At 39.1% G+C, this 24,570-nt stretch overlaps 1 protein-coding gene across 2 annotated transcripts in view; it reads left to right on the forward strand.

Annotated features, from left to right (window-relative positions):
• Nucleotides 1-24,570, forward strand: part of samd4a (sterile alpha motif domain containing 4A) — a 52,597-nt gene that overhangs the window by 1,975 nt on the left and 26,052 nt on the right. Inside the window, exon 2 of one of the 2 annotated variants that reach the window (XM_077239110.1) lies at nt 841-1,441. In XM_077239110.1, coding sequence (XP_077095225.1) covers nt 1,246-1,441 — 196 coding nt within the window. In that variant the 5' untranslated portion in view covers nt 841-1,245. Of the gene's footprint in view, nt 1-840; nt 1,442-17,124; nt 17,265-24,570 lie in introns of those variants that run through there. The other variant, XM_077239111.1, reaches the window with a different exon arrangement.

Below are 24,570 nucleotides of genomic sequence, written 5' to 3' on the forward strand. Positions count from 1 at the left end.
ATCTTTTAATATATATTAATATAGCGCCTGTCACCGAATGTTAACTGTTTGTCCGAGTGAGTGGAGGGGGCGTGGCTTAGCCACAGGTCAATAGGCCGAAGTAGTACGACATTTATGAAATATTCTTAATTTGCGAAAGATCATACATACAATACATGCGAGATGCACTATTGAGTTAATTTGTTTCTGAATGAAATGTGCTAGTTTATTCCTTTCGTTCGTGAACGAGATACCTCGTCGTTGTTATTGTTCTTCTTTTATTTTTTTCATTTAGTTAATTAACTAATACTAATTTCTTGTACTATAGTCAGCTTCTGAGCGAAAACTAGAAGTCTGTGCATTGAAATGAACACATTATTCATTCTCTTAAACGACTCAAACACTGATTCATTTACGAATGAAACACCAATGGATGAAACAGGTTTGTTTTTGTCTCTGGAAAGAAAAGTAGAGTTGTTTCATTGACTGAAACCATTGATATTTGCCAACTTGTTATAAATGGTTACCCTGTTTGTGTTTCTTGGAAAAAATTTTATGTACGTGCCATTGTCAGTCTGAAAGAATCAACCAACAGATTCCAAAGGGTATGGAAACCAGCAATGAGATTCAAAATATATGGACTACACTGTCTACTTGGTAGACTAATAGCAAGTAGACTATCAGCTGGCCAAACCAGTATAAGGTAGTCATGCTGTTTTTGGAACTGGCTGAGCAGCTAAAAGACCAGCTTGGTTCATTAAGCAACTTCGATTACTTTTTTACCAGGGCTTGCCTTTTTGTGTATGTTTTTCTTCTGAAATATGGACTGTAAAATCTCTACTCTACTCTTTACTTTTACAGAAAGGAGATGTTCTCAGTGGAAAATGCCATCAAAACTAAAGCTGGACAGTCACTGTATGCTGGAGGAAAGCTGAGGAAAGTTTTGTAAGCCCGAAGTGGCCAGAGGGCAGGAGAGCTCTGACGAATACCACATCAAAAGCTTCAAACAGGGATTTCCTACCACCAATCCTAACTCCCAAAACCCAAGAACAAAGATGCAATATGTTGGTACCCACTAGCAAATAAAATCTCAAAGGGCTATTCTCTGTCAAACCTCAAGTGAGGGCAAAAGCAAGTGTGTTTTTTTTTTGTGGTGAGTCTCCATTAACCTGCAAAGCAACATCATTGGGTCGTGGCCATCTCTCTCTCCCCCTCTCGACGAACCCGATTTCCAATTCTTGGTACTGTGAGCCTGCCCACCAGATCATGATGTTTCGTGACCAGGTGGGAGTCCTCGCCGGCTGGTTTAAGGGTTGGAACGAATGCGAACAGACAGTGGCGTTACTGTCTCTCCTCAAGCGGGTCAGTCGGACCCAAGCACGCTTCCTTCAGCTCTGTCTGGAGCATTCCTTGGCTGAGTGCACTGAGCTGCATGTTCTGGAAAGGGAGGCCAATAATCCAGGTCAGTACAGAAGCTACCACCTTTTCTTCACAGTACTGCTAACCGTATGCGAGTGCGTGCTGTTGAGCTGTACCTGTTCAGAACAGGTGCACCCAGGTCTTTTGGTTTATGTAGAGGTTTCTTGGTGTCTTTAAACTACCCATTAGACATTGGTACAACTTCCAGATTTGTGTAATAGAGATTTGCTTTGACTCCAATCTGTATTTAAAAAGCATAATTTGTGATTATGTATCCATAGTGTTAGGCTAAATCTGAGGAATTGTGCATGTGACCATGGAAAATTGCCAAATGACGAGCACATTAATTTATGCACAAGACCAACATGCTGAGCTGAAGGCATGACCTGAGGGTATTTCATGCGTAAAGACAAATGTACCGTAAGAAAGAACTATTGTATATTTCTTTCTTGCACACATTCATGCTCTAAAACTCAAACATGGGATTCCCATCAGAGTTTATAGTGGGCTGAGACTCATAAAGAGCCTCCTTGCAGTGGTGCGTGTTGTATTTTATATGAGGGATTTTAGTGCAGCTCTGTCATTGTTATTCTAAAACTTCAAGATGAAGACATCAAAGAAGAACTCATGAAGTTTTTAAAGCGGTCCTTACCCTGGTGTGTCCACTGACATTAAAACCAGCTGACGGGGTGCAGCCCATCTGAAACCCTTCTGGATGGTGTATTTCTAGTGTATGCTGTTGGAATCATACGTTGATGATGAGTTTCTGGTTTGTTATTGCAGATGGTGGATTTGCATGCTTGTACTGTATGTGGTGGTGACCTTTTGAATGAATGCACTCCAAATGTGACTGTCTGTGCATGCCTACCTGTGTGATTCACCTAAGGGCAGTATTACACAGTCCTGCCTATGTCAGCCCAAAGCTCATGTCAGCTTCCTATTACTCACCAGACGGCAGGGATTCTTTGGTTAATCAGCGTATTTTCTTTCATTCAAGCAGACGTCTGGTTTAGCCTGGGCTCTCATTAACAATCTCACTTCAGACGTTTTAGTTGTCTGTTTTCCTGTATGAAGGTTACGTTTTGACTGGTTTAGATCAGCAAAATTTTAACCAATCTTACATTGATATTTGACAGAGTTTTTGAATTTTCTGACTTGGGTGTGGTTTTGAATCTACCTGGTTAAGGTGTTTTTTTTAAATAAAGTGTGCGGAAAATTTAGTGTATTTAAGATGGCAAATTAGAAATGTGACATTGATAAAATTGATTAATAAACATTAATACATTCTTTACATTCATTTATTATCTATGCAGCATTGTATAATATATATATACGATTTCTATATAATATAGAGTGCATATAAAATAATTATAGTAAATTTGGCCGTATATGTTATGTATATATGTGTGATGTATATAGGTATGTGTGTGTGTATTACATACTGTATATAATTAGATCATTAATCAATAATCTGTTAACAATATATTAGTGCTGTCAAAAATCGCGAATTATCGCATATAATATTCACAAAAGTTTGTTGTTTATATAATATATATATATATATATACACACACAGTAGTCAACATTTGAAGCAGATCAAAACCTTTCATCAAAGTTATACATGAATTTAATTTTAATATACTTCTATTATACATCTTACATATAATTATATTACTATAACATATAAATTGTAATTTTGGTTAGACATGTCATGTTGAATTTTATTTTAGAATGAGTATTCTCATCTATCCTCAAATCAAAGTCCAATTTTCTTTCTGTTTTTACAAACCTGTAAATGACCACTTTAAGACATCCCTGTTCATTAGAATGGTGTATTCTGAGTTAACTCGCAGCTGGAAGTTGAGAGGAAAGATGCAACTATTTGGAAAGAACTGTGCCAATGAGAGGAATCCACAATGACCTACTTATTTCCTTCTGTGAAGGAGCTGCCTTGTTCCCCTGACCCAAATGATGCAACTTATTTGCCTCTCATGTCAGCATTGTACAGATTAACAAAATGCATGTGTGTTTTGTGTGTTAGTCATAGGTAAAATTGCATATGGTGTATTCAGTTTCATATCTTACACTTTAAATGCCAAAAAGGCTGTTTTTGAGCAGTAGAGTTTACATTTACTTGGTGATGATACCTTCATAGTTATATTTGTCTTAAACACCATCAGTACAGTGGTTTAAGTTGACATATGTGCGATTAAGTGTCTATGAAAGAAGTGAAGCCAAAACACACAAAGCTACACAGCCCAGGCCTAGGTTTTGTTGTTGTTTGAATTTTTAGACCGTTCCATCCAGTGTGGACGTCAGATAAAACAGAGAGCGTGTGTAAATCTATGTGCGTAAACAAGAGAGGGTACGTGTTTGTCGGAATATTATTCCTGTCTGAGCTGGTGTTTAACCCTTGGCCCATTTTCCACCCCTCCACCTCACAACCCAGAGTCAGAGTAGAGCCCGGACAGGAGGAGCACTGTTGTTATGAATGACTGACTTCATACCTGTGTGTGGGTGTGAGTGGGTGTGTGTGGGTGTGTGTGTGACAAGTGAGTTGTTTTTCCAACATGGTGGCCTCTCTGTGAGATGCTGCAATGTACCTTCGGAAATGTCAAACACTCATACAGTATATACTTCATCTAAAACCAAACCAGCCGGACTGAACTGACATTCCCCATTGTGACGGGTAATGTGACGGGAGAGTATTTGTGTTGACATACTGATATTTCTAAATAGTCATTTGTTTGATCGTTGTCCCCATTCACACTGTTGAACTATGGTATGTAGCAAATCTACAGTTAGAGCTGAAATGTTACGGCTTTAGGATTCAAGGGTTTTCAATGTCCCATAAATCAGTTTATCTATTGGTCTTTTGATTTTGCTTTTGGGATTTGTCTGTGAATGATTGATTAACCAATGATGGTTAGGGCCATATGGATATAGACTTTGGCAAGTACTCATAATCATAGCATAACATGGTTAATTTGACAATTATGCATTTCACAGACACCTTTATTCAAAGCAACTTTACATTGCATTGAATCTGTAGATTTTTGTTTATCAGTTAATGCATTCAACGGGAATCGTACCCATGACCTTGCTGTTGTTGGCACTATGCTTTACAGTTTGAAGTACAGGGAATCTAATTTTGAATGTAATGTGTAATGTAGCCTAATGGCCAGTCTTAAAGGATTAGTTCCCTCCGGAATTAAAAAATTCCTGATAATTTACTCACCCCCACGTCATCCAAGATGTTCATGTCTTTCTGTCTTCCTTCAGTCGAAAAGAAATTAAGGTTTTTATGGAAAACATTCCAGTATTATTCTCCAAATAGTGGACTTCAGTGGGGACCAACGGGTTGAGGGTTCAAATTGGGTTTTCAATGCAGCTTCTAAGGGCTCTACACAATCCCAACCGAGGAATAAGGGGCTTATCAACCCAAACGATCGGCCATTTTCTTAAAATAATAAAAATGTATATAATTTTTAACCACAAATGCTCGTCTTGCACTAGCACTTGCGATGCGCGTCCAAGACTTCACGCATTATGCATTCACGTTGGAATGAACACGCGTGACGTTGGCGGAAGGTAGGATAGGGTAAAAAACGATATTTCTTTTTCTCCTTCAACATCAAAATCGTCCGCCATCGTTGTTTTACCTTCTTTTGTAAAGGGCGTTTGATTTAGTATTTGTACGTTAGTTTTGTAAACACTGGGTCGGCACTTTTGCCAACGTCACACGTGTCAGTAGACAGGAAGGATTTTAAAATGAGCGGTTCATTCATTAATCGTAAGATCTTACCTTCATGCTGTGGGAATACAAACCGGAAGACAGAACAAAACGAGTGCAGCTCTGAAAAGAGGTGGGTCTACATAAGGTCTATAATCCTCCAAAGGATGGAAAGACCATTAAAAATAAACTGTCCACTTGTTCCTGCAAGTCTGTACAGAGACGCAAAAGAGCTGTTTTAACAGGACGCGTCAATACGAATGTTCCTTTACACTTCTATTTCCTCTACAGTCTACCCTTTTCTGCAGACTGAAGTGAACAGGCCTCTGTATACTGTAGACGGCGTCAGCATTTATAATGGGTTCTATTTGCTTTTGACGCGAGGCTAGTATGCGGCGTAGACCAGTGTTAGCCGTTAAGTGAGTGAACGGCAGTGGGCGGGGCCTATGGTGTGATGATGTAAAACTATTTGTTGATGTCTTGCTCTGGAGGCAGGCATTTGCAAATACATTTGCCCGAATGACGTCACAAGTCCCCCTACATCCAAGCGAGCCATTTTTGGAGATTGATTAAATAAATGCTTTGTTTATAATCTGGAGAAAGTTTTAAGCTCTGAAACTTGCAGGATGATTTAATTGTACAAAGACCTCTTATATGTCAAAAGATCTAGGCAAATTTGATTTCTCATGTCATGACCCCTTTAAGGAAAGAAGCTAAATTTTATTTAACAAATATTTGGAAACATGCACACAACAGAAAATGTAGACTTATTTGCAATGTTTAAAATTTAGCTGTTTTTATTGCTGTGCGTCGAAATATATACTTTATTTATGCCATATAGTTTTGAAAGTATAATAGTTAATTTAGGACTGCTAATTATACCTTCACATGTTTTTAAAAAGATTTTAAAAAATGAAAAACGAAATGCTGTCTTTTTTAACATGACTAATATATATAAATATATTTTTACATTTGTTTGTGAGCTTTCTACAGCTTATTTTTACATATGATTTTGATTATTTTCTTAAAAGTGGAACTGAACACATTACGAGTATAACATTTGGGAAGGAAAATAATTAGGCTACATTGAGAAGTCAGTTAAAATTGTAAATGTTACTCTATGATCATGAGGTTTGTGTGCTTCACTGCCTTCATCCACCGACCTCGAGACGCACCTCCCCTAGTGACCAGTGTCCAGACCCTTCTCCAGTCCGGTCTGTTTTTTGTTTGTTTTTTTCCTCTTCTGCCTTTCGGAGAACGTCAATGAGCTGCTTGGAAAAGAAAGGGTGCTTGTTTCTGGTTTGGGTGTCGAACAGTTACATCTCACCCACGCATGAGCAAACAGTTTATTTCTGGCCCTCGGTGTGTTCCGTGAACTCATACGCAACCCTAGGGAGAGCTATGGAGAACCTGCCAAATTATTCCTTTTTGCTCTGAATCAAACTAGTGTCAGCCCTTTTTGAAAGTATAAGATGAGTTGAGTCAGTCCATCCCTTGTCTTCTGTGTTGGCTTGACCATTTTAAAATAGCAGCACTTAAGTATTATGACTGGCCAGTGGTGACATTGATAGGTAGGACATACAGTACACTTCATGTGAGCTGATGTTGTCTGTCATGTAGAACAGAAAGGATACTAGGGCAATTTCCTGTGAAGTTCTACAGCACTACCAGGTTACTGGTCTGTTGGAGTCACTAATAGTCCAAGTATCACCAATATCGCTGTAAAGACCAGGGCACACCAAGTCTCTAGTCCAATGCCGTCTGGCACTTGAGCTTTCGAATGCACGAATATGTTCATAATAACATGAGCCGACTGGAAGGAAGAATGTGATCAGCGTGACTGATATTCAAAATGGTAAGCAAGCGCTGCTTTGTTTACAGTTTGTTTATCTGTAGTCCTAATTTTGGTTTCCCTTTTTGAATTACAAAAATAGACAATTGATACCTGCTGATATAGACAAGTATTTACTTATACGAAGGTGCAGAACGCACGTGCTAGTTGACTGTCGCCTTTAGTCCTTTTGGTGTGTTCAAGCGCAGCTTTTTGGCCGAGATGCAGCCGATGAGAAGCAACAACACAGTCAGCTTTCTTTCATCCACCTGTTGTTCAAATGAGCCCTTGAGTAAGATTTTCTTTGATTAAGTGTACTCTATGTTGCTTTAGATAAAACATCAATATACCATATGTTGCTTTGGATAAAACATCAATATACCATCTCTCACATTATTCTGTTAGACTGTTCCCCCTTATACAGTAGAGTTTTTTTTTTTTTTGCAATACCTGCACTTGCTTTATCTCTCCCAATCTCCAGACCTGAAGACCCTCTTTTTCTTGTTCAGCAGGTCTTTTTTTGGCTCTATAGTGATTTTATGACTTGTTGCTAGTAAAACACAAAGTCCTTAAAGGGATAGTTTACCCAAAAATGAAATTTTGTTATTGATTACCCACATTGTTACAAAGCCATTCAACTGTTGTTCTTCTTTGAAACACTAATGAAGATGGGTGAACTATCCCTTTAAGACACTGATGCTCATTTTTTTAATTTTAGACAAGGCAAACAAAATGCTGTAGCACAGTTGTGATTTTAGAGCAATTACATTTTATGTTTTGGTCTTTATAAAGTCATAGTTTTTGGTTAAACCATAAAATGGTTTTCTGAAAATACAATAACAAATGCTATAACAATATAGCATTGATCATGATACTCAATCTGAACCTTTTGTCTTCTTATACACTAAAATAATGGAAAATTACAGGTCATAACAAAATCAATCATCAGTTTTAATTGATAAACATTATAATTTCCTCACTTTCCTCTCAACCAGACTCAATTAACTGACATTAATTATATTAAAAAATCCTTTTGACCCAGGCCCGGCCTTGATCATCTATTAGTTGTCAATGTCAATTAAACGACAAAAACATGTATTTATGTATTAGCATTTTTTTTTAATTGAATATAAAACATTAGGTAGATATTAATGTGTTGTTGTATACAGAAGACCTTGAACATTTGGCTATGTCAAAATTGAACTGAAAATCTTTCAAGAGAAGCTCAATGTAGTGTAATTAGCATGAACTTTGCCCTCTCAGACACGCTTTATTTTAGTACCACTTCTTGTTTTTGACGTAAGTAAAGTTGTTGAAACCGTGGCGCAGATGTTAACTTTGTTAAGGTGTCTCAGAGAAATGCTGAGCTTGGATGACATCAGCACTTGAGTCAGTCTGGGTGATAACTTACACATCACCTGTTTCTCATCTAATGAATGGCAAAATATGCTCATCTCAGCGAAAAGGAATGGATGACATGCAGGTACTTGAAAGGCATAATATATATCACCCTTTCTCCTTACTGAGTACAGTTGCTTTCCTTATGGCATCTCTGCTGCTGTTGAACGAGACGGTGTTTAATTTGCGGTCTTGTCTAAACTATTGTGCTCAACTGCAAATCGGTTTGATTAGCTGAGACAGCAATAGTTTAGTCTTCTTTTATGTTGGTTACATGCAGTTTTCATGCATGTGGCATTTTGTCATTTGGGAGATTCTTGTGTCTTATGTTGTCTTGAGTTTTGCTAGATAAGTCTTTCTTGAGATCAATCAGCTTCCGATTGATCCCAGGACATAATGATGATTAGGCTATAACACATCCAATTATTAATTTTTAACATGGCCAGGAGAGTTGAGCAATATACCTGTTTTATATGATATACCATTAGTAATCTGTCATTTAAAGAGTAAACTCTCATTGCTTGCATTTAAAAAAATGTTGAGCTGGTACCTATGAAACAAGTAGTTTATTATTTTTAAGTAATTTACTTATGGATAAAATTGCAATTTAAAAATTTTGCAAAAATGTATTGCAATGAATATGGCTGTTTAGATAAAAATATAAATAAGATGATGATGATATAAGATAATATGACTATATGGTTTTTTTAGTAGTAGTTTTTTTCAATGAATTTTCTATGAACATGTGGCTAACACCTTACAAAGAGGTTCCATTTGAATCAGAATCAGAATCAGAAAGAGCTTTATTGCCAAGTGTGCTTGCACACACAAGGAATTTGTTTTGGTGCTGAGGCTTCCAGTGGACTATACAAATACAACAAGAAACATGAAACATAATACTACAAATTATAAGAATAAAGAATAAAAATATAAATATATGAGAATAAAAGTATAACAGTTAGGTTTAGTCAGAATAGACATTTACAGATTTACAGATTATGAACATATTTACAGTGTTTTGAATATTATAATAAATAAATCTAAATATAAGTATACGTATCACCTGAGTTGTAGGATATTGCACTAAACAGTGGGAGTATTGCACTTAAAGGCATATGCCTTGGGAGGAGTGTTAACTGTTCAGGAGGGAAATGGCCTGTGGGAAGAAACTGTTCCTGTGCCGAGATGTTCTTGTGGCCAGTGATCTAAGTCTCCGTCTTGACGGTAACAGTTCAAACAGGTGGTGTCCAGGGTGAGTGGAGTCTGTGATGATTTTACCTGCTCTCTTCCTCACTCTGGAAGAGTACAGGTCCTGGAGGGATGACAGGGGGGCACCAATGATCCTCTCCGTAGTCCGGACTGTCCGTTGTAGTCTCCTGATGTCTGATTTGGTAGCTGAACCAAACCAGACAGTGATGGAAGTGCATAAGACAGACTCAATGACGGCTGAGTAGAACTGAATCAGCAGCTCCTGTGGCAAGTTGAACTTCCTCAGCTGGCGAAGGAAGTACAGTCTCTGCTGGGCTTTTTTTACAATGGAGTCAATGTGATTGTCCCACTTCAGATCCTGAGAGATGGTAGTGCCCAGGAACCTGAATGACTCCACTGCTTCCACAGTGCTGTTCTTGATGGTGAGTGTGGGGAGTGCTGAGCTGTTCCTCCTGAAGTCCACGATCATCTCCACTGTTTTGAGCGTGTTGAGCTCAAGGTTGTTGTAACTGCACCAGACAGCCAGCTGTTCAACCTCCGGTCTGTAAGCAGACTCGTCACCGTTCCGGATGAGACCGATGACAGTGGTGTCGTCTGCAAATTTCAGGAGCTTGACAGAGGGGTCTTTAGAAGTGCAGTCATTAGTGTACTGGGAGAAGAGCAGTGGGGAGAGAATGCACCCTTGAGGGGATGTGTGTTTCCCCAGTCTCACTCGCTGCTGCCGGTCCGTCAGGAAGCTGGAGATCCACTGACAGATCGAGGATGGTATGGAGAGCTGGGTCAGTTTGGCTGTGAGAAGATCAGGCATGATGGTATTGAAGGCTGAACTGAAGTCCACAAAGAGGATCCTTGCATAAGTCCCAGGTCTGTCGAGATGTTGCAGGATATAATGCAGTCCCATGTTGACTGCATCATCCACAGACCTGTTTGCTCTGTAAGCAAACTGAAAGGGATCCAGCAGGGGTCCAGTGATGTCCTTCAGGTGGGCCAGCACCAGTCTTTCAAACGACTTTATGACCACAGACGTGAGAGCGACAGGTCTGTAGTCATTAAGTCCAGTGATTTTGGGTTTTTTGGGGACCGGAATGATAGTGGAGCGTTTGAAGCAGCAGGGAACTTCACACTGCTCCAATGATCTATTGAAGATCTGTGTGAAGACCGGGGACAGTTGGTCAGCACAGGCTTTTAAACAAGCAGATGAGATGCCGTCTGGGCCTGAGGCTTTCCTAGTCTTCTGTTTTTTGAAGACTCTGCTCACGTCCTCCACACAGACCTTAAGCTCAGGTTGGATGGCAGGAGGGGGGAGTGGGAGTGCAGGAGGTGATGGTGAATGTGTGAAGTGCAGGTTAGAGCCGGTGTGTGGTGTGAATGAGGGCTTTTCAAACCTGCAATAAAATGAATTTAAATCGTCAGCCAGGTGTTGATTGTCCACAGATCGGGGGGATGGTGACTTGTATTTGGTGATATTCCTCAGGCCATTCCAGACTGATAATGGGTCGTTGGATGAAAACTGTTTTTTCAGTTTTTCAGAGTAGCTTCTTTTAGCAACTCTGATCTCCTTTGTCAGTCTGTTTCTGGCCTGGTTATTCAAGATTTTATCCCCACTTCTGTAAGCATCCTCTTTGGCATGACGAAGGAGTTTGAGTTTCCCAGTAAACCATGGTTTATCATTAGTGAATGATAAGAATGTCCTGGTAGGAATGCATGTATCCTCACAGAAACTTATATATGATGTTACAGTATCTGTGAGCTCATCCAGATCGGTGGTAGCAGCTTCAAAAACAGTCCAATCAGTGCAATCAAAGCAGGCCTGTAGATCCTGCTCTGCTTCATTAGTTCATCTTTTAACAGTCCTTAACACAGGTTTAGCTGATTTCAGTTTCTGCCTGTAGGTCGGAATAAGATGAACCAAACAGTGATCATAGAGCCCTAAAGCTGCTCGTGAAACGGAGTGATACGCATTCCTTATTGTGGTGTAACAGTGGTCCAGTATATTACTGTCTCTGGTGGGACATGTAACGTGCTGTCTGTATTTTGGTAGTTCACGGGAAAGATTTGCTTTGTTAAAATCCCCAATAATTATTAGAAGAGAGTACGGGTGCCTTTGTTCCGTTTCAGATATTTGTTCAGCCAGCTGTTGTAGCGCCGCGCTCACGCACACGTCTGGAGGGATGTAAACATTCACGAGAATGAAAGAGGAAAACTCCGGTGGCGAGTAGAAAGGTTTGCAATTAATGAAATGGGTCTCTAAGTTAGGTGAGCATATCTTGTTCAGTGTTGTTATATCTGAACACCAATTTTCGTTAATGTTATGTTATGTTAACAATGAGCACTACATTTGTTTAAAATATTTATTAATCTTAATGTTATGTAATTGTTCGTTGTAATTTCATGTTAGCTCTTTTAAATAATATTAACAAATACAACTTTTGATTTGAATAATGTATTAATAAATGTTGAGATTAATATTAACTAAGATTACTAAATGCTTTTTTTGCAAGTATTTTTCATTGTTATTTCATGTTAACTAATGTAGTTAATGTTAACAAATCTTATTGTGAATTTGTATACTACTTTGGTATAATATGCACTAATGTTAAAACATTTGCGGTTAAAGCGGCACTATGCAGGATTTCTGTTTTTGTCAAACAGCGATCCCTAGAGTCGCTGTAGAGTACTTGTATTTAACGTTACTGTCGTAAACACCACTCACGCAGAGCGTATCTGCACTCACGGCCTCTGCACTTCATAATAATAAAGTAGCCTACCGCGTTAGGCTTACCTGAGCCTAAATGCCAGATGACACCAATAAAGTGTATCATGTACGTCGCATTATTTCGCAGGGCTCTCAAGTTTTGAAGACAGGCAAGAGTGACATCCAGCCGACAGATACATTTTTGTCATTGGTTGTTGCGTTAAATCTTACCCAGATACAATAGTGCTATTTTCTGATTGGCTATTGTGTAGCTCGACGAACAACACCAGAGGAGACGCGCTTGATTCCTGCCGGTTCCACAGTGAGAGCGGCGCGGCCAGAGTTTTGGCATATTAAATATATTACAAATAGTTTTTCAACGTGAGAAATACAATGTGCAGCGAGAGAGCGGGACAAAAGACCGAAATGAGTGACTGTCACGCTCAATGCGTGACACTTGAGAGCCCTGATTTCGTAACGTCCGTTATGATGTTGTTTGACATGATTATTGCAATTTATCATAATAGTTTGCAAATGGCGCTCATTTACACTATTTACAACATGTAGGCTTATTTATATCCTGATAATTATGTGAGATATTGACAACTGTTCTCATGATAATCGCAGGAATCAACTTTAACAGTGAAAGACTGAGCGAGTGGGACTCTTGTCCGGTTCCTCGTGCTGTCAGATTCTCGTTACCTTTTTCTAGCCTCTTCCGACCGCGCTTTCTTCGTTTTTTTTCGCCATTCTGAAAACGCAGGTCCAATGTTTACTCGTGTCTGACTCCTCGCTCGGTCAAGAGGCCATTTCCTCTTTCTCTGTTCCTCCGACAATGCTTTTCTAGCTTTCTGCTTCTTATATGCCAGCTTTGCCATGGGACGATAGTTGTTCTTATAGCTAGCCGTATCCTGGATGGGGGCGTGTACGCGTGCAGTGCCGTAAAGCAATTCGTTACCTCGCGAGACCTGATTCGTTACCTCGCGGCTCGCCGGCCCCAAGTTGCAAGGGTGGTTTTGCGGCTCACAGGCACCATGGGGTTGCGAGACGACCACTATTCAACACGAAATCAGTAATATAAACATTACAATGACTCCAAAGCTGTTCGGTTAAGGTAAAAAAGTTACTTAGTTCTGCTTTAAGGTATTTTTTATATAGGCTTTGATAAAAAAAATACAGTAATATTGTGAAATATTATTATAATTTAAAATAGGCCTAATTTAAAAATTAAGTAATGTCTTCCTGTAAAGGCAAAGCTGAATTGTCAGCTCATTACTCCAGACTTCAGTGTCACATGATCCTTTAGTAATCCTTCTAATATGCTGATTTGCTGCTCAAGAAACATTTCTTATTATCATCAATGTTAAAAACTGTTGTGCTGCTTAATATTTTTGTAGAAACTGAGATACACTTTTCAGGATTCTCTGATGTTAAAAAACAGCATTTATTTGAAATAGACATCTTTTCTAATTTTATAGCCTAAATGTCTTTACTGTCACTTTTGATGAATTGAACGTGTCTTTGCTGGAAAGTTGGTGAAATCTACTGGCGAGGCTCTCCTCTTCATCGGTCTCCTCTCCACCTCCTGTGTCCTGCCTCATGCTCCTCTCGGTTGTCTCCCACGCCGTCAGACCAGTTCTGTAGCTCGTGCCACACTTCGGTGGTTGAACTGTCAGTGCACGCTTGACTGCAGCACAGAACAATGCGCCAAGACACTCGCCCTTCGCATACCTAGCAGTTCTAGCAGTCTTTGGTGAGGCTGGTGTCATGTCTCTTTGTGGCTACTATTTAGTATGCGTTATTCTGCAGCTGCAATACATAGTGCAGGCAGCTGCATCACGGTGCCACAATGCAGACTTTGTTCAAAAGTGCTGATTGCGCTTTTAAGAGGTCAGGCTGAGACTCTCCCCCTCCCACCTCTCCGTTCAGCTCCCAGACAAGTCATGAAGCTGGAGTGGGTTTGTATTTGAGTTTGAGGATGTGTTCTTTACAGTTGCCCTAAATGGGACTTTTTTCACAGATCAGCTCGCAAAATAATCTCTGTTCTCTCTCCTGCAGGTACGGAAATAAAGATTTCATCCAAATAGGAAAATAATGATTGGTGAATGAGGAGGGGGTTCAAGTAGCACAGGGGCCCAGACATTTCCTTAAATAGAGCTCTCTGAGCTCAAATCCGCAGACTTGAGGCACACATTCCAGGAATAGCTCCAGCTGTGACATTCTGCGCCATGCGAACACACACAAACCCCTGGAACGTCTACAGGTAGACTAAATTGATGTTCCATCATTCGAGGCTTTTATAGATGTTTCATCCATCTGGTTACAGTGACGCATTGGGCCAGAGTTTGTCCTCAAAGTTTCCATGAGAAAAAAAAAATTTCTATGAAGCCTGATTTTTTTTTTGGGCTCAATTTTTATAGGAACACATCACGTTTGACTTGGGACTTGCTCAAAAGTAGTATATTTATTATTATTTGCCCCTCATAGTGTTTTTTTTAACAAAAAATTCAGTTTTAACTTGATCATTAAAGGTATAATTGTTTTGGTATAATTTTAGATTTTTGCAGAATATATTGGTACCGTATCAGTCAGATACTGCTCGATATTATCAACATCACCAGTATTGGATATTTGTGCATGGTATTAATTGTGCAGGCTCATTTTCATTATTTTTAAAAAAAAACAACCTTTGTTGTCATCTAACGCTAATCTTTAAAAACACCAATAATTTGATAAAATAGTTAAATTATTATCCATTTTTGATACTGTTCATTAAAAAGTTGTGTTTTCATTTGTAATGTACTTAAAATTTACTTAAATATACTATTTTAACATCATCCATTTATTGATAAACAGCAACAATTTAGGCATTTAATATTTTTAAGTTCTTTCTTGAAGGATAAAATTGTTTTATTTTATATGGAAATTGTCAGAAGTACTACTATTTTTAAGTAGATTTTAGTTACATTTTCATATAAGGGAATAGGATATGTAGTTATCGACCATTCATCATTTTATCATTATTATTAATTTAAATTTTACAATTCTAAAGGTTTCTCACACTATTATTTTGGTTATTCTAACCAAAATAATTTTAGCTTTTAAATGTATGTAGATAATACAAATTACATGAAGGGACTTTAAAGTGAAATGACAATTGTTAATTTTATGTCCCTTCAATTTAAAATATCCTGCAATGTGACATGCTTGTTTGTTTGTTTTACATTGTATTACTGTTTTACTCTTATTTATTGAAAGACTACATGGAATATTTGTACATGGAGTAATTCATTTGTCACAAAAGTTAACTAAAGTAGCTAAACACACACATCCCCTTGGGCTTCCACAGGTAGACTTAATTTCCATTTGATTCCAAGCACATCTTTTACGGCTGTTACGGTCGTCAGGTTACAATGGCACTTCCTGCCCGAGGTTGTCCTGTCTGGGGGGTATGAATGGAGCAGGTTTTTGGAGCCAAAGTCTGAGACCTCGTAGTTTCCTGACTGACTGCTGATGAGGTGAAATATTAGCACTCTTTAGTAAAACAATCATATAATCTTTCACATCAAAAGAAAAATGCAATGACTAGGCCATTCATTATTGTGATTATGTTGTTCATAGTCAACATATGTTTGCGGTTGTTGTTTCAACGATTATCACAGATAATCAAAATCTTTTTTTTAGGATCAGGCCAAACCTGTTTTTGCACTGCAGCACATTTGGGTCAAGATGGAAACAGCATTGCTCCTTGTCGGGGCTTTCATTTAACATCCTAAAGATCAGATAGAAAAAACACTTGGGGGTCAGTAAATGAGACTCACATGTGGGACGTGACGAGCTTCCTGCATTTGAGAGCGAGAGCTCATCATCCGTTCTGAACAATAGAGACACGCACAGATGATTCGGAGCCACTGTGACTGCTGTGTCTACTGACAGAGGCAGGTGTTTCCCACTTTGTTGTCTGTCCAGCTGAGCTCAATGGTTAGTTAGCCTGCGCTGCTATTTCCAACATCGAACAGGATTAGCGGCCATAAATATCACTGGCTCAAAGGAAGAGAGGAAGAAAGTGTATGCGCGAGTACAGACAAACTCTCAGTACAATGCGCCTGCCAAGCCAAAATTAGAACTGTCGGCCTCATTCTCTAATTTCTACAGCAGACGTAACATTTGGCGATTTGTGCGCAAAGAGGAACTGAGGGGGCGGATGGCCTGAAGTTGCATGTTTACACCCTCTGGGTAATTAATTCAGCTGACCAAGGGCAACTTTGTCTGTGTAGGAGTCAGAAGGTCAGGACCTTTGAGGCAGACAAAGGAAGATGATCATGCCTTATTTCAATCAAATATGGTTGGCAAACCTTCACAAATTCAACTGGCCTGAGAGCTGAATAATGGTGTAACTGACTGTTACAACATAACATGCCCACAAACAAACATGGTCTTTGCATACAAGTTTATTCACAGTTTTGAGCATGCAATAACTTTGTGCCATCAAGAATTTGTAATAAATTCACTGAAACCTATATCATTCCCAATGGGCAGTGACAATTTGTTATCTGTATGGCTTGGCCCTGCTACTGTACTGAAATTTTGGTGCACTATAAGGCCCAGACAGGGTGCCGGTGGGGTCCGGGCCTGTGGAGACCTGTAGAGATCGAGCCATTGCCTGTTAAAACTGCTGTTGAAGAAAGGTGGGGCCACTGAAGTTCAACAGGGGCCTCTTTTACATTCTTTCTTTCTCTGCCAACTAAAGCGTCAGCCTCTCCAGAGCTTCACGCACACTCCCCGTGGGTGTCATTTCAGGATACCACATCGATTCTGTCATTTTTTCATTCTTTCCTCTGTTACTTCTTGGAGTGTCATCTGAGGCTTTCCTCCCAGCTTCCCACTCACAGGAGTGTCTTATTCCGGACTCCTGGGAATCTTTTCAATGGGCCTCTGTCCTTCACATGGAAGTGTTTCCACTGGTCATTAGGTGGAATGGTGTTTGGTTTAGCCATACGGTAATTCTCCTTACTTTTTTTCTCTCTCTTCCCCTCCTTTTCCTTTCTCTATGTCAATGATGCTCCATATTTCTCTCCACCCACTACTCTGCTGAATGCATTAGATCTTGGGGAGACCGTTTAAGGAAGTGTTTGCTAAAGTAGTGCTGAGGGGGATGATCTCAAAAAGAAGGTATGTGTCTAACCAGCGTCCTTTCGGATGCAACGCACCCCAGTCGGAAACTGTGCATTCTTCTGTTAGACCTGTGGTATGCCAGAACATTCCGCACTTCTGAGCTGGAGCAAGCAGCCAGAGGGATGGGTGGGGCATTCTCTCTCTCTCTCTCTCTCTCTCTCTCTCTCTCTCTCTCTCTCTCTCTCTCTCTCTCTCTCTCTCTCTCTCTCTCTCTCTCTCTCTCTCTCTCTCTCTCTCTCTCTCTCTCTCTCTCTCTCTCTCTCTCTCTCTCTCTATCTGTCTCTCTCTCTATCTCTCTCTCTCTCTCTCGTTCTTTCTCTTCTCTCTCTAGCCACTTTTTTCAAATAGGCCATTTTTCCTTTCCCCTCTTTCCCTATTGGAAAATCTTCTCGGTGTAAGTTCGTACTGTGTCCACAGACCAATTCCAGTGTTGTTTTTTTCCCTCATAAGTGGAAAAAAGAGTACAGACAGACCTAATTTTTAGACCTTCTAATGTGTTATACAGCAGTTTTGGTTCTTATACAGCTGCGTCTGGTGTGTATTGGCATTATTCCTGAACCTGAGGTTGTGTGTCCACTGTCTCCCTCCGAAGAGATTAAAAAGTGGTGCATCATCCTCCCAGGAACACATTGTGTCCTTACTTTGTTGACTCAACAACTATAAAAAAAAGGAATGATCCTGTTCTAAAGCAACTCTTGCTGTGTTTGTTATACTAACAAGACAAATATTGGACAATAGTTGAGCCCAGGATCACTGTGGATGCAGCCACATTATGAATTGTATTACCCTAATGTTTTCTTTTATTACTGTAAAAAAAACACTACTATGATGGTGCTTTTGAAGTACCTTTTAGTATGTACAAAAGTTTGGGGTCAGAAAGATCAGCCAATCAAATGGGTGGCAGCAACTCAATGCTTTTAGGCATGTAGACATGGTCAGAGCGATCAGCTGAAGTTCAAACTAAGCATCAGAATGGAGAAGAAAGGTGATTTTAAAGGGATGGTTTGAAGTAATTTCAACCTAGGGTCCTTTGCACCATGACCTCGAGCCAAACACCCCCCCCCCCCCCCCGGAGCTTTTTTTTCCCTTGGTCGAACATTATTCAATTTAGAGCTTATGTAGCAAATTAGCTCTATGACATATTAATAATCAATAATAACGGGTTATAATTGATTATGAATATTTGGATGAGTTAATATAATTGCCCTGTGAACATTCGGCATTAATTGTTTATTAATTCTAAGAAATATTCATTTCCGGGGAAGGGAAATGTCTTTCATACTTTACAGTACCATTAAGAGCATGTAGTCACAATCTAAATCGTAAAGTAAACTTTGTATGCAAGCAGAGAATCAGAACCAAATACATATTGTGCACAAGGTTTATTAACAAAAACACGAAAACATAACTTACAAACAAACAATTACACATTCATTCATGCATTCATAAGTACCTGTAGATGGTTAAAGTGACAGAATGAAACCGGAGGCAGGAAATGGATCTATGGAAAAAATCCATTTAACTATAAAAAGAACCATCAATATTATCATTTTCAAAGCACCTTCTTAAAAGCATACTTGCATGGCCCGTGTAGTGGACACAATTCTTGAAGTTGTTGAAAATTGAAGTTATTGATGGTTCAGTGAGTGTCAAATGCTGAAGTTGCAATCGTTTTCTTCTCCGTTGGATGAAGAAGAGATGATGAACTTGCGTGGTTAGTTCGACTCTGTTCTTATGGCTGGAGTGCAGATTGTGGCCTGCCGGCCCTGGGCCTGAGAGAAAACGCAGAGCAAATGGTGGGAGTTGCGATGGACTTCTTCTGCGTTGAATGAAGACGTTTTGCTGAACTTCTGAGGTTGTCCTTGATTCTGTTGTGGTTGAGAGAGTAATCTCTCTCCTGAATGAGCACATGGCTGGTTTGGTCAATGCCTGGGGCCCTGGGGCCTACTGAGGCCACGCAGGACAGCATAGCACAGCACCGTGAACGTACCGAGAAGCCAAGAGAGGGAAGGGCTTGTGTAGATGCAATTTAAAGCCTGAGAAAGGTTCCACCTCTCAGAGTTGGCTCGACCAATAAGAAAGGTGGAGTTTCCAAGCGGGAGAATTTGATTTATGGGTCTTTGTTCCAAGAGTGCTCATTTGCATGTGCACGCTGGATGGGTTGTTGATGAAGAAACTATGAAAGATTCTTGTAATACTAATATGTTGTTGTTATCGACATATCATGTTCACAGTCATTTCGATCTTCAAAGTACCAAGTTATAGAGACCAAACATTGTATAGGTGAGGTTACATTGACCGTTGGTTCTGTCAAAATAATCCACAGTATCAAAAATTTTAATTAATAGAATTAAAAGACACTACACAAAACAGTAAATCATTCACACAATTTCCTGGGGTGCATGTTCATTTATAGATCCGTTCGTCTATGATTAATCCAGCGAAGTTTGTTTTAAAGTCTGTTTCTGTCTTCTCCATCTGGACCACATGATCACATTTTATAACACCAATAAAACCAACTTATCTGATCGTAGTCATGGTAACCAAAAACCCTTCTTGCTCTTGATCCCAAAGAGAGTTTTAAATATTATTTGTTAACTATAACAAACAATTTTCTGATTTGTCTCAGTCGTTACACTTATTTAGAGATATCAGCCGAATGGCTTAGTGCAGGCGCTAATGGATCCAAGGTTGTATCTCATAAATTACCCCACTAATAATGCCCGGAATAGTACCAAACTTCTACAGTAGTACAAATAGGTTCTCTACTCATAAAACGAGGCATTGGAAAGTTTTATGCTACTGCTAACCCGGATGTCGAGGCCACTTCTGTGATTTGGGAAAAGCCTGTAAAAGTCCTGGTGTTGCTGAAAAAGTTTTTTGGTATATTCAAAATTTTTTATTATTTTTTCCAAAGTGTTGACAACTTAGTGTTAACTAATAATTGTTGCAAACTGGTACTACCAACAAAATATTAGTGCATTCCTGGAACTGGGCGTCGTTACACTACATCCTTATGCATCGCTTTCTGCCAGGACTTTTACAGGCTTTTCCCAAATTACGTAAGTGACCTCTACGTCTGGGTTAGCGGGAGCATAAGCCATCAGGTAAGTGATATTTAGATAAACTCCTGATGTACTTACAAACTTTTCAATGCCTGCCTCGTTTTATGAGTACAGAACCTATTTGTACTACTGTAGAAGTTTGGTACCATTCCGGGCATTATTAGTAGGGTAATTTACGAGATACAAACTTGGATCCATTAGCGCCAGCACTAAGCCATTCGGCTGATATCTCTAAATAAGCTCTAACTTTAATATTGTTCGACCAAGGGAAAAAAAGCTTCTGGGGGGGTGTTTGGCTCGAGGTCATGGTGCAAAGGACCCTAGGTTGAAATTACTTTGAACATGGCATGATTGTTGTTGTCAGACGGGCTGGTCCTAGTATTTCAGAAACTGCTGATCTACTGGGATTTTCACTCACAATCATCTCTAGGGTTTACAGATAATTCTCTGAAAAAGAGGAAATATCCAGTGAGTAGCAGTTCTTTGGGAAAAAATGTCTTGTTGATCCCAGAGGTCAGAGGAGAATGGCCAGACCGGTTCAAGCTGATAGAAAAGCAACAGTAGCCTAAATTACCACTAGTTACAACCGAGGTCTGCAGAAGAGCATCTCTGAATGCACATCACGTCAAAGCTTAAAGCAGTTGGGCTACAGCAGATGATCACACCGGGTGCCACTCCTGTCAGCTAATAACAGGAAACTGAGGCTACAATTGGCATGGGCTGACCAAAATTGGATAATAGAAGATTAAAAAAGTGTTGCTTGGTCTGATGAGTCTCGATTTTCTGTTGTGTCATTCAGATGGTCGGGTCAGAATTTTGCATAAACAACATGAAGCATGGATTCATCCTGCCTTGTATCAATGGTTCAGGCTGTTGGTGGTGTAATGGTCTCGGGTATATTTTCTCGCCACACTTTGGGCAACTGAGCACCTTGTTGAATCTGTGCCACGAAGAATTAAGGCAGTTCTGAGGGCAAAAGGGGGTCCAACCCAGTACTATCAAAGTGTACCTAATAAATTGGCTGGTGAGTGTATATTTGTATTAGAAAAAATGTAAGACAATGTACTATGGAAATCTGATACCATAGTACTTTTTTTTTTGAGACAAAGGTGAAAGTTAGGTCACAAAACCACATTTCAGTGACTTTCTTACTGTGTGTCAGCAGAGGGTGTGTGTGGTTTCAGTTTATGCCGTCTCTGATGGTCTTGTATAAATAGGGTGTTATCACCAGTCCCCTGGTGTTTGGATTCGGTGTTGTGGCCATCCTATTTTTAGCTCGAGAGAATCATGTGTCTGACAAACACATCTCCTCCCATGCAGACGTAGGCATGTGCGTGACTGTTTGTATGAGTGTGCATGTGTTTTTATCAGCCGCCAATTGTGTCCGTGGTGTTAATGGAGCATCTGATGACATACGATGGGGGGTTGCATGTTATCCAGGCGTGTATCCAGGTTCAGGAGGGGCACTGATGCTGTGACCGACCTGCAGGGGGTTTATGTTCAGTCTCTCATTATAAGTGACTCAAAGTTCATCTAATTAAAAGGGGGAAATGTCTGTCTGCGTACGGTCGGCTGAATGGTCTCTAATGTGCACTGCTTGGGTTTAACCACCCATCTCCGTCTGGTGAACAGCATGTCTGTCTGTGTTCTGTTTGTTTGTTTGTTTGTTAAAGGTCTATCGATGTAGGAGGCTGGCTTTATTCTCTTCATCACACTGGCTTCTTTGCTTCATATGTAACATATCGACTAATATCTCTCTGACACCCTGCTATGCCAGGAGATACACTTTGATATTTGATATTGATTATTAGTGTTATTATGTGTATGAAATTTAATCAGTAATCAGTTAAATGAATGATTCAGACTCCCATTAAAACAATGGGTGAATCAAAATTAGCGTACTAGTAGCATACTACTCTAGTTATACTATTTCTATTACTATTTCTTTCCGTTTCATGTTTTATATGTAATATTAGTAGTAGGATTAGTGTATGACATTCCAAATTCAGCCAGTTTTGTCTTATTCCTGAATAGAGTTGTCAAAAAGTAACAAGTATCAACTTCGGTACCAAGTCGCTACTGACATTTATTAATTGTGACGCTTTGAGCGCTGTTGAGTGGAATTGTAAACACCTCTGATTTGCTATTGTGTTGACGCGCTCATCGGATATGTCTGTGATTGGTTCCGAAGTCGATTTATGATTCATTGTCTCACTCATAAACACAATGGGTGAATTTGAATTGCTACTCTTACTCTTATTTCTGTCAGACCTTTGTATGTTAAAATTAGGCGTAAAATGATAGCATGATATTCCAAATTCAGCCAGTCAGTCATTTCGTTCTTGAATAAATCAGTTGGTTGAATGATTCATTGACCTGCTCATAAACACAGTAATGTGTTTAGTGAGGCTCACTCAGAAGGAATAGCAGTGTTTTTGCTCAGGCCTCGCACCTCTAGAGAAGTTTGTGCACTCAAACATTGTGTCATTGAAGAGCAGCTTCTAATTTAAGCCAATCGGAAGGTTAAGTGCAAGGGGTGGAGAAAAAAACAAATTACGGTCGAACTCAGCGATGTTTGAAAGCTCTGTTCCCTGAGAGCGGGCGCCACGTGGAGTTCACTGAAACACATTGTTTTACTGTCTAAAAATGACTCAGTGAAGCCTTAAAGAAGGGCTTTCCTCAGACTGACCGCTGTGAATCAACTGTGATTCACAGACTCCGTGCAGAATGTTGCTTTCACTCCGTTTCGGCCTCTTTCTCTCTCTTTCTTTTAGTCACATCCAAGTTTTTCATTCCAATGCTTTAGTTAATAGTTGTAAACACTTTAAATACTGTAAAAGTAAGGCGGTTTGGTGGAGAAGTCAAAAGAAGAGTTGAAAAAAGGTGAGAATTGTGGGCACTCCTGTGAGGGTTATGTTCCACAAGAATGGGGTCTATGAACCGACTGCTTAGCTATGGGATATGAATTAGTATGTTTTATGTACCTTTCACTGGATTACAGATAAAACAGCTTAATCCAGGTTTGCTCGTCCTGTGTGTGCTCTCCTAGCCTGGTCAAGCTGGTTTTAAAGGGGTTTTTAGGAATTTACAGCTGGCTAAGTCACTAGACCATTGTGCCAACATTTTTCTGTTGCATACACATAAACATTGGGCCAGTTGCACAAACAGCCATTATGTTAAGACAATGTCTTAAGATCTAGTATGACCCACTAACTGTCTAGGGGCAGCCAGTCTTACTTTTCGGTACCAGAATAGGCCAATCTACATTTTTATGCAACTAATTTAAAAAAGTTATGAATGGTCTTAAAGAAAAAAAAGTTATGTCTTACTTATAAGACTAGTCTTAGCGGTTTATGCTACCGGCCAAGTTGGTAGGCCTGGAAGACCATCATAAATCAGTTAAAACCAGTTAAATTGAAATCGCATGACTCATGGCGTCTACAAAAGCATTTACTTTTCTGTAATAATCTCAGGGCTCATGATAAGTTTGTCTTTTATATCTATAAACTAGAGATTTACTGTACCATATTAGTTACTGTATGGATTTATATTTATTAATATTGGATCATTTTACATTTGGATTACCTTTTGAAATCATCTAATGCTCGCTTAAAGTTAATCTTTAAGAACAGTATAAAAAATAATTTAATAAGATTGTAAAATGTAATCTTTAGCTAATCTCAAAATGTATATCCATGTTTCATACTGTATGAAATGTATGAATGTAATGTTGTGATACCTAAATTTTACATTTAGCAAGTAGTACGAAATACATTTATTTAGTGTTCATTTTTTTTAGTTTAGTGATTTTAATTTTATTGAGAAGCAAGCAGTGTTATTGATATCTAAAAATATATAATTTAATTTTCAGTAATTAAAATAAAGCTGAAATAAAATATCAATATTAAATGAAAAATGAAAATGACAAATGTTGAACAAAATAAATGAAGCTGAAATATGTTGACCTGAATGAAGTTGAAATAAGTTGTAGTACTAAAATTACTATAATGAAAACGGATTAATTAAAGTTATATAGAAATAAAAAACTAATAAATTACTAAATAAA

Source organism: Siphateles boraxobius, unplaced genomic scaffold (assembly GCF_051911475.1).
Source record: "Siphateles boraxobius isolate OS27281-9 unplaced genomic scaffold, OSU_SipBor_1 22, whole genome shotgun sequence".
Taxonomy (NCBI): domain Eukaryota; kingdom Metazoa; phylum Chordata; class Actinopteri; order Cypriniformes; family Leuciscidae; genus Siphateles; species Siphateles boraxobius.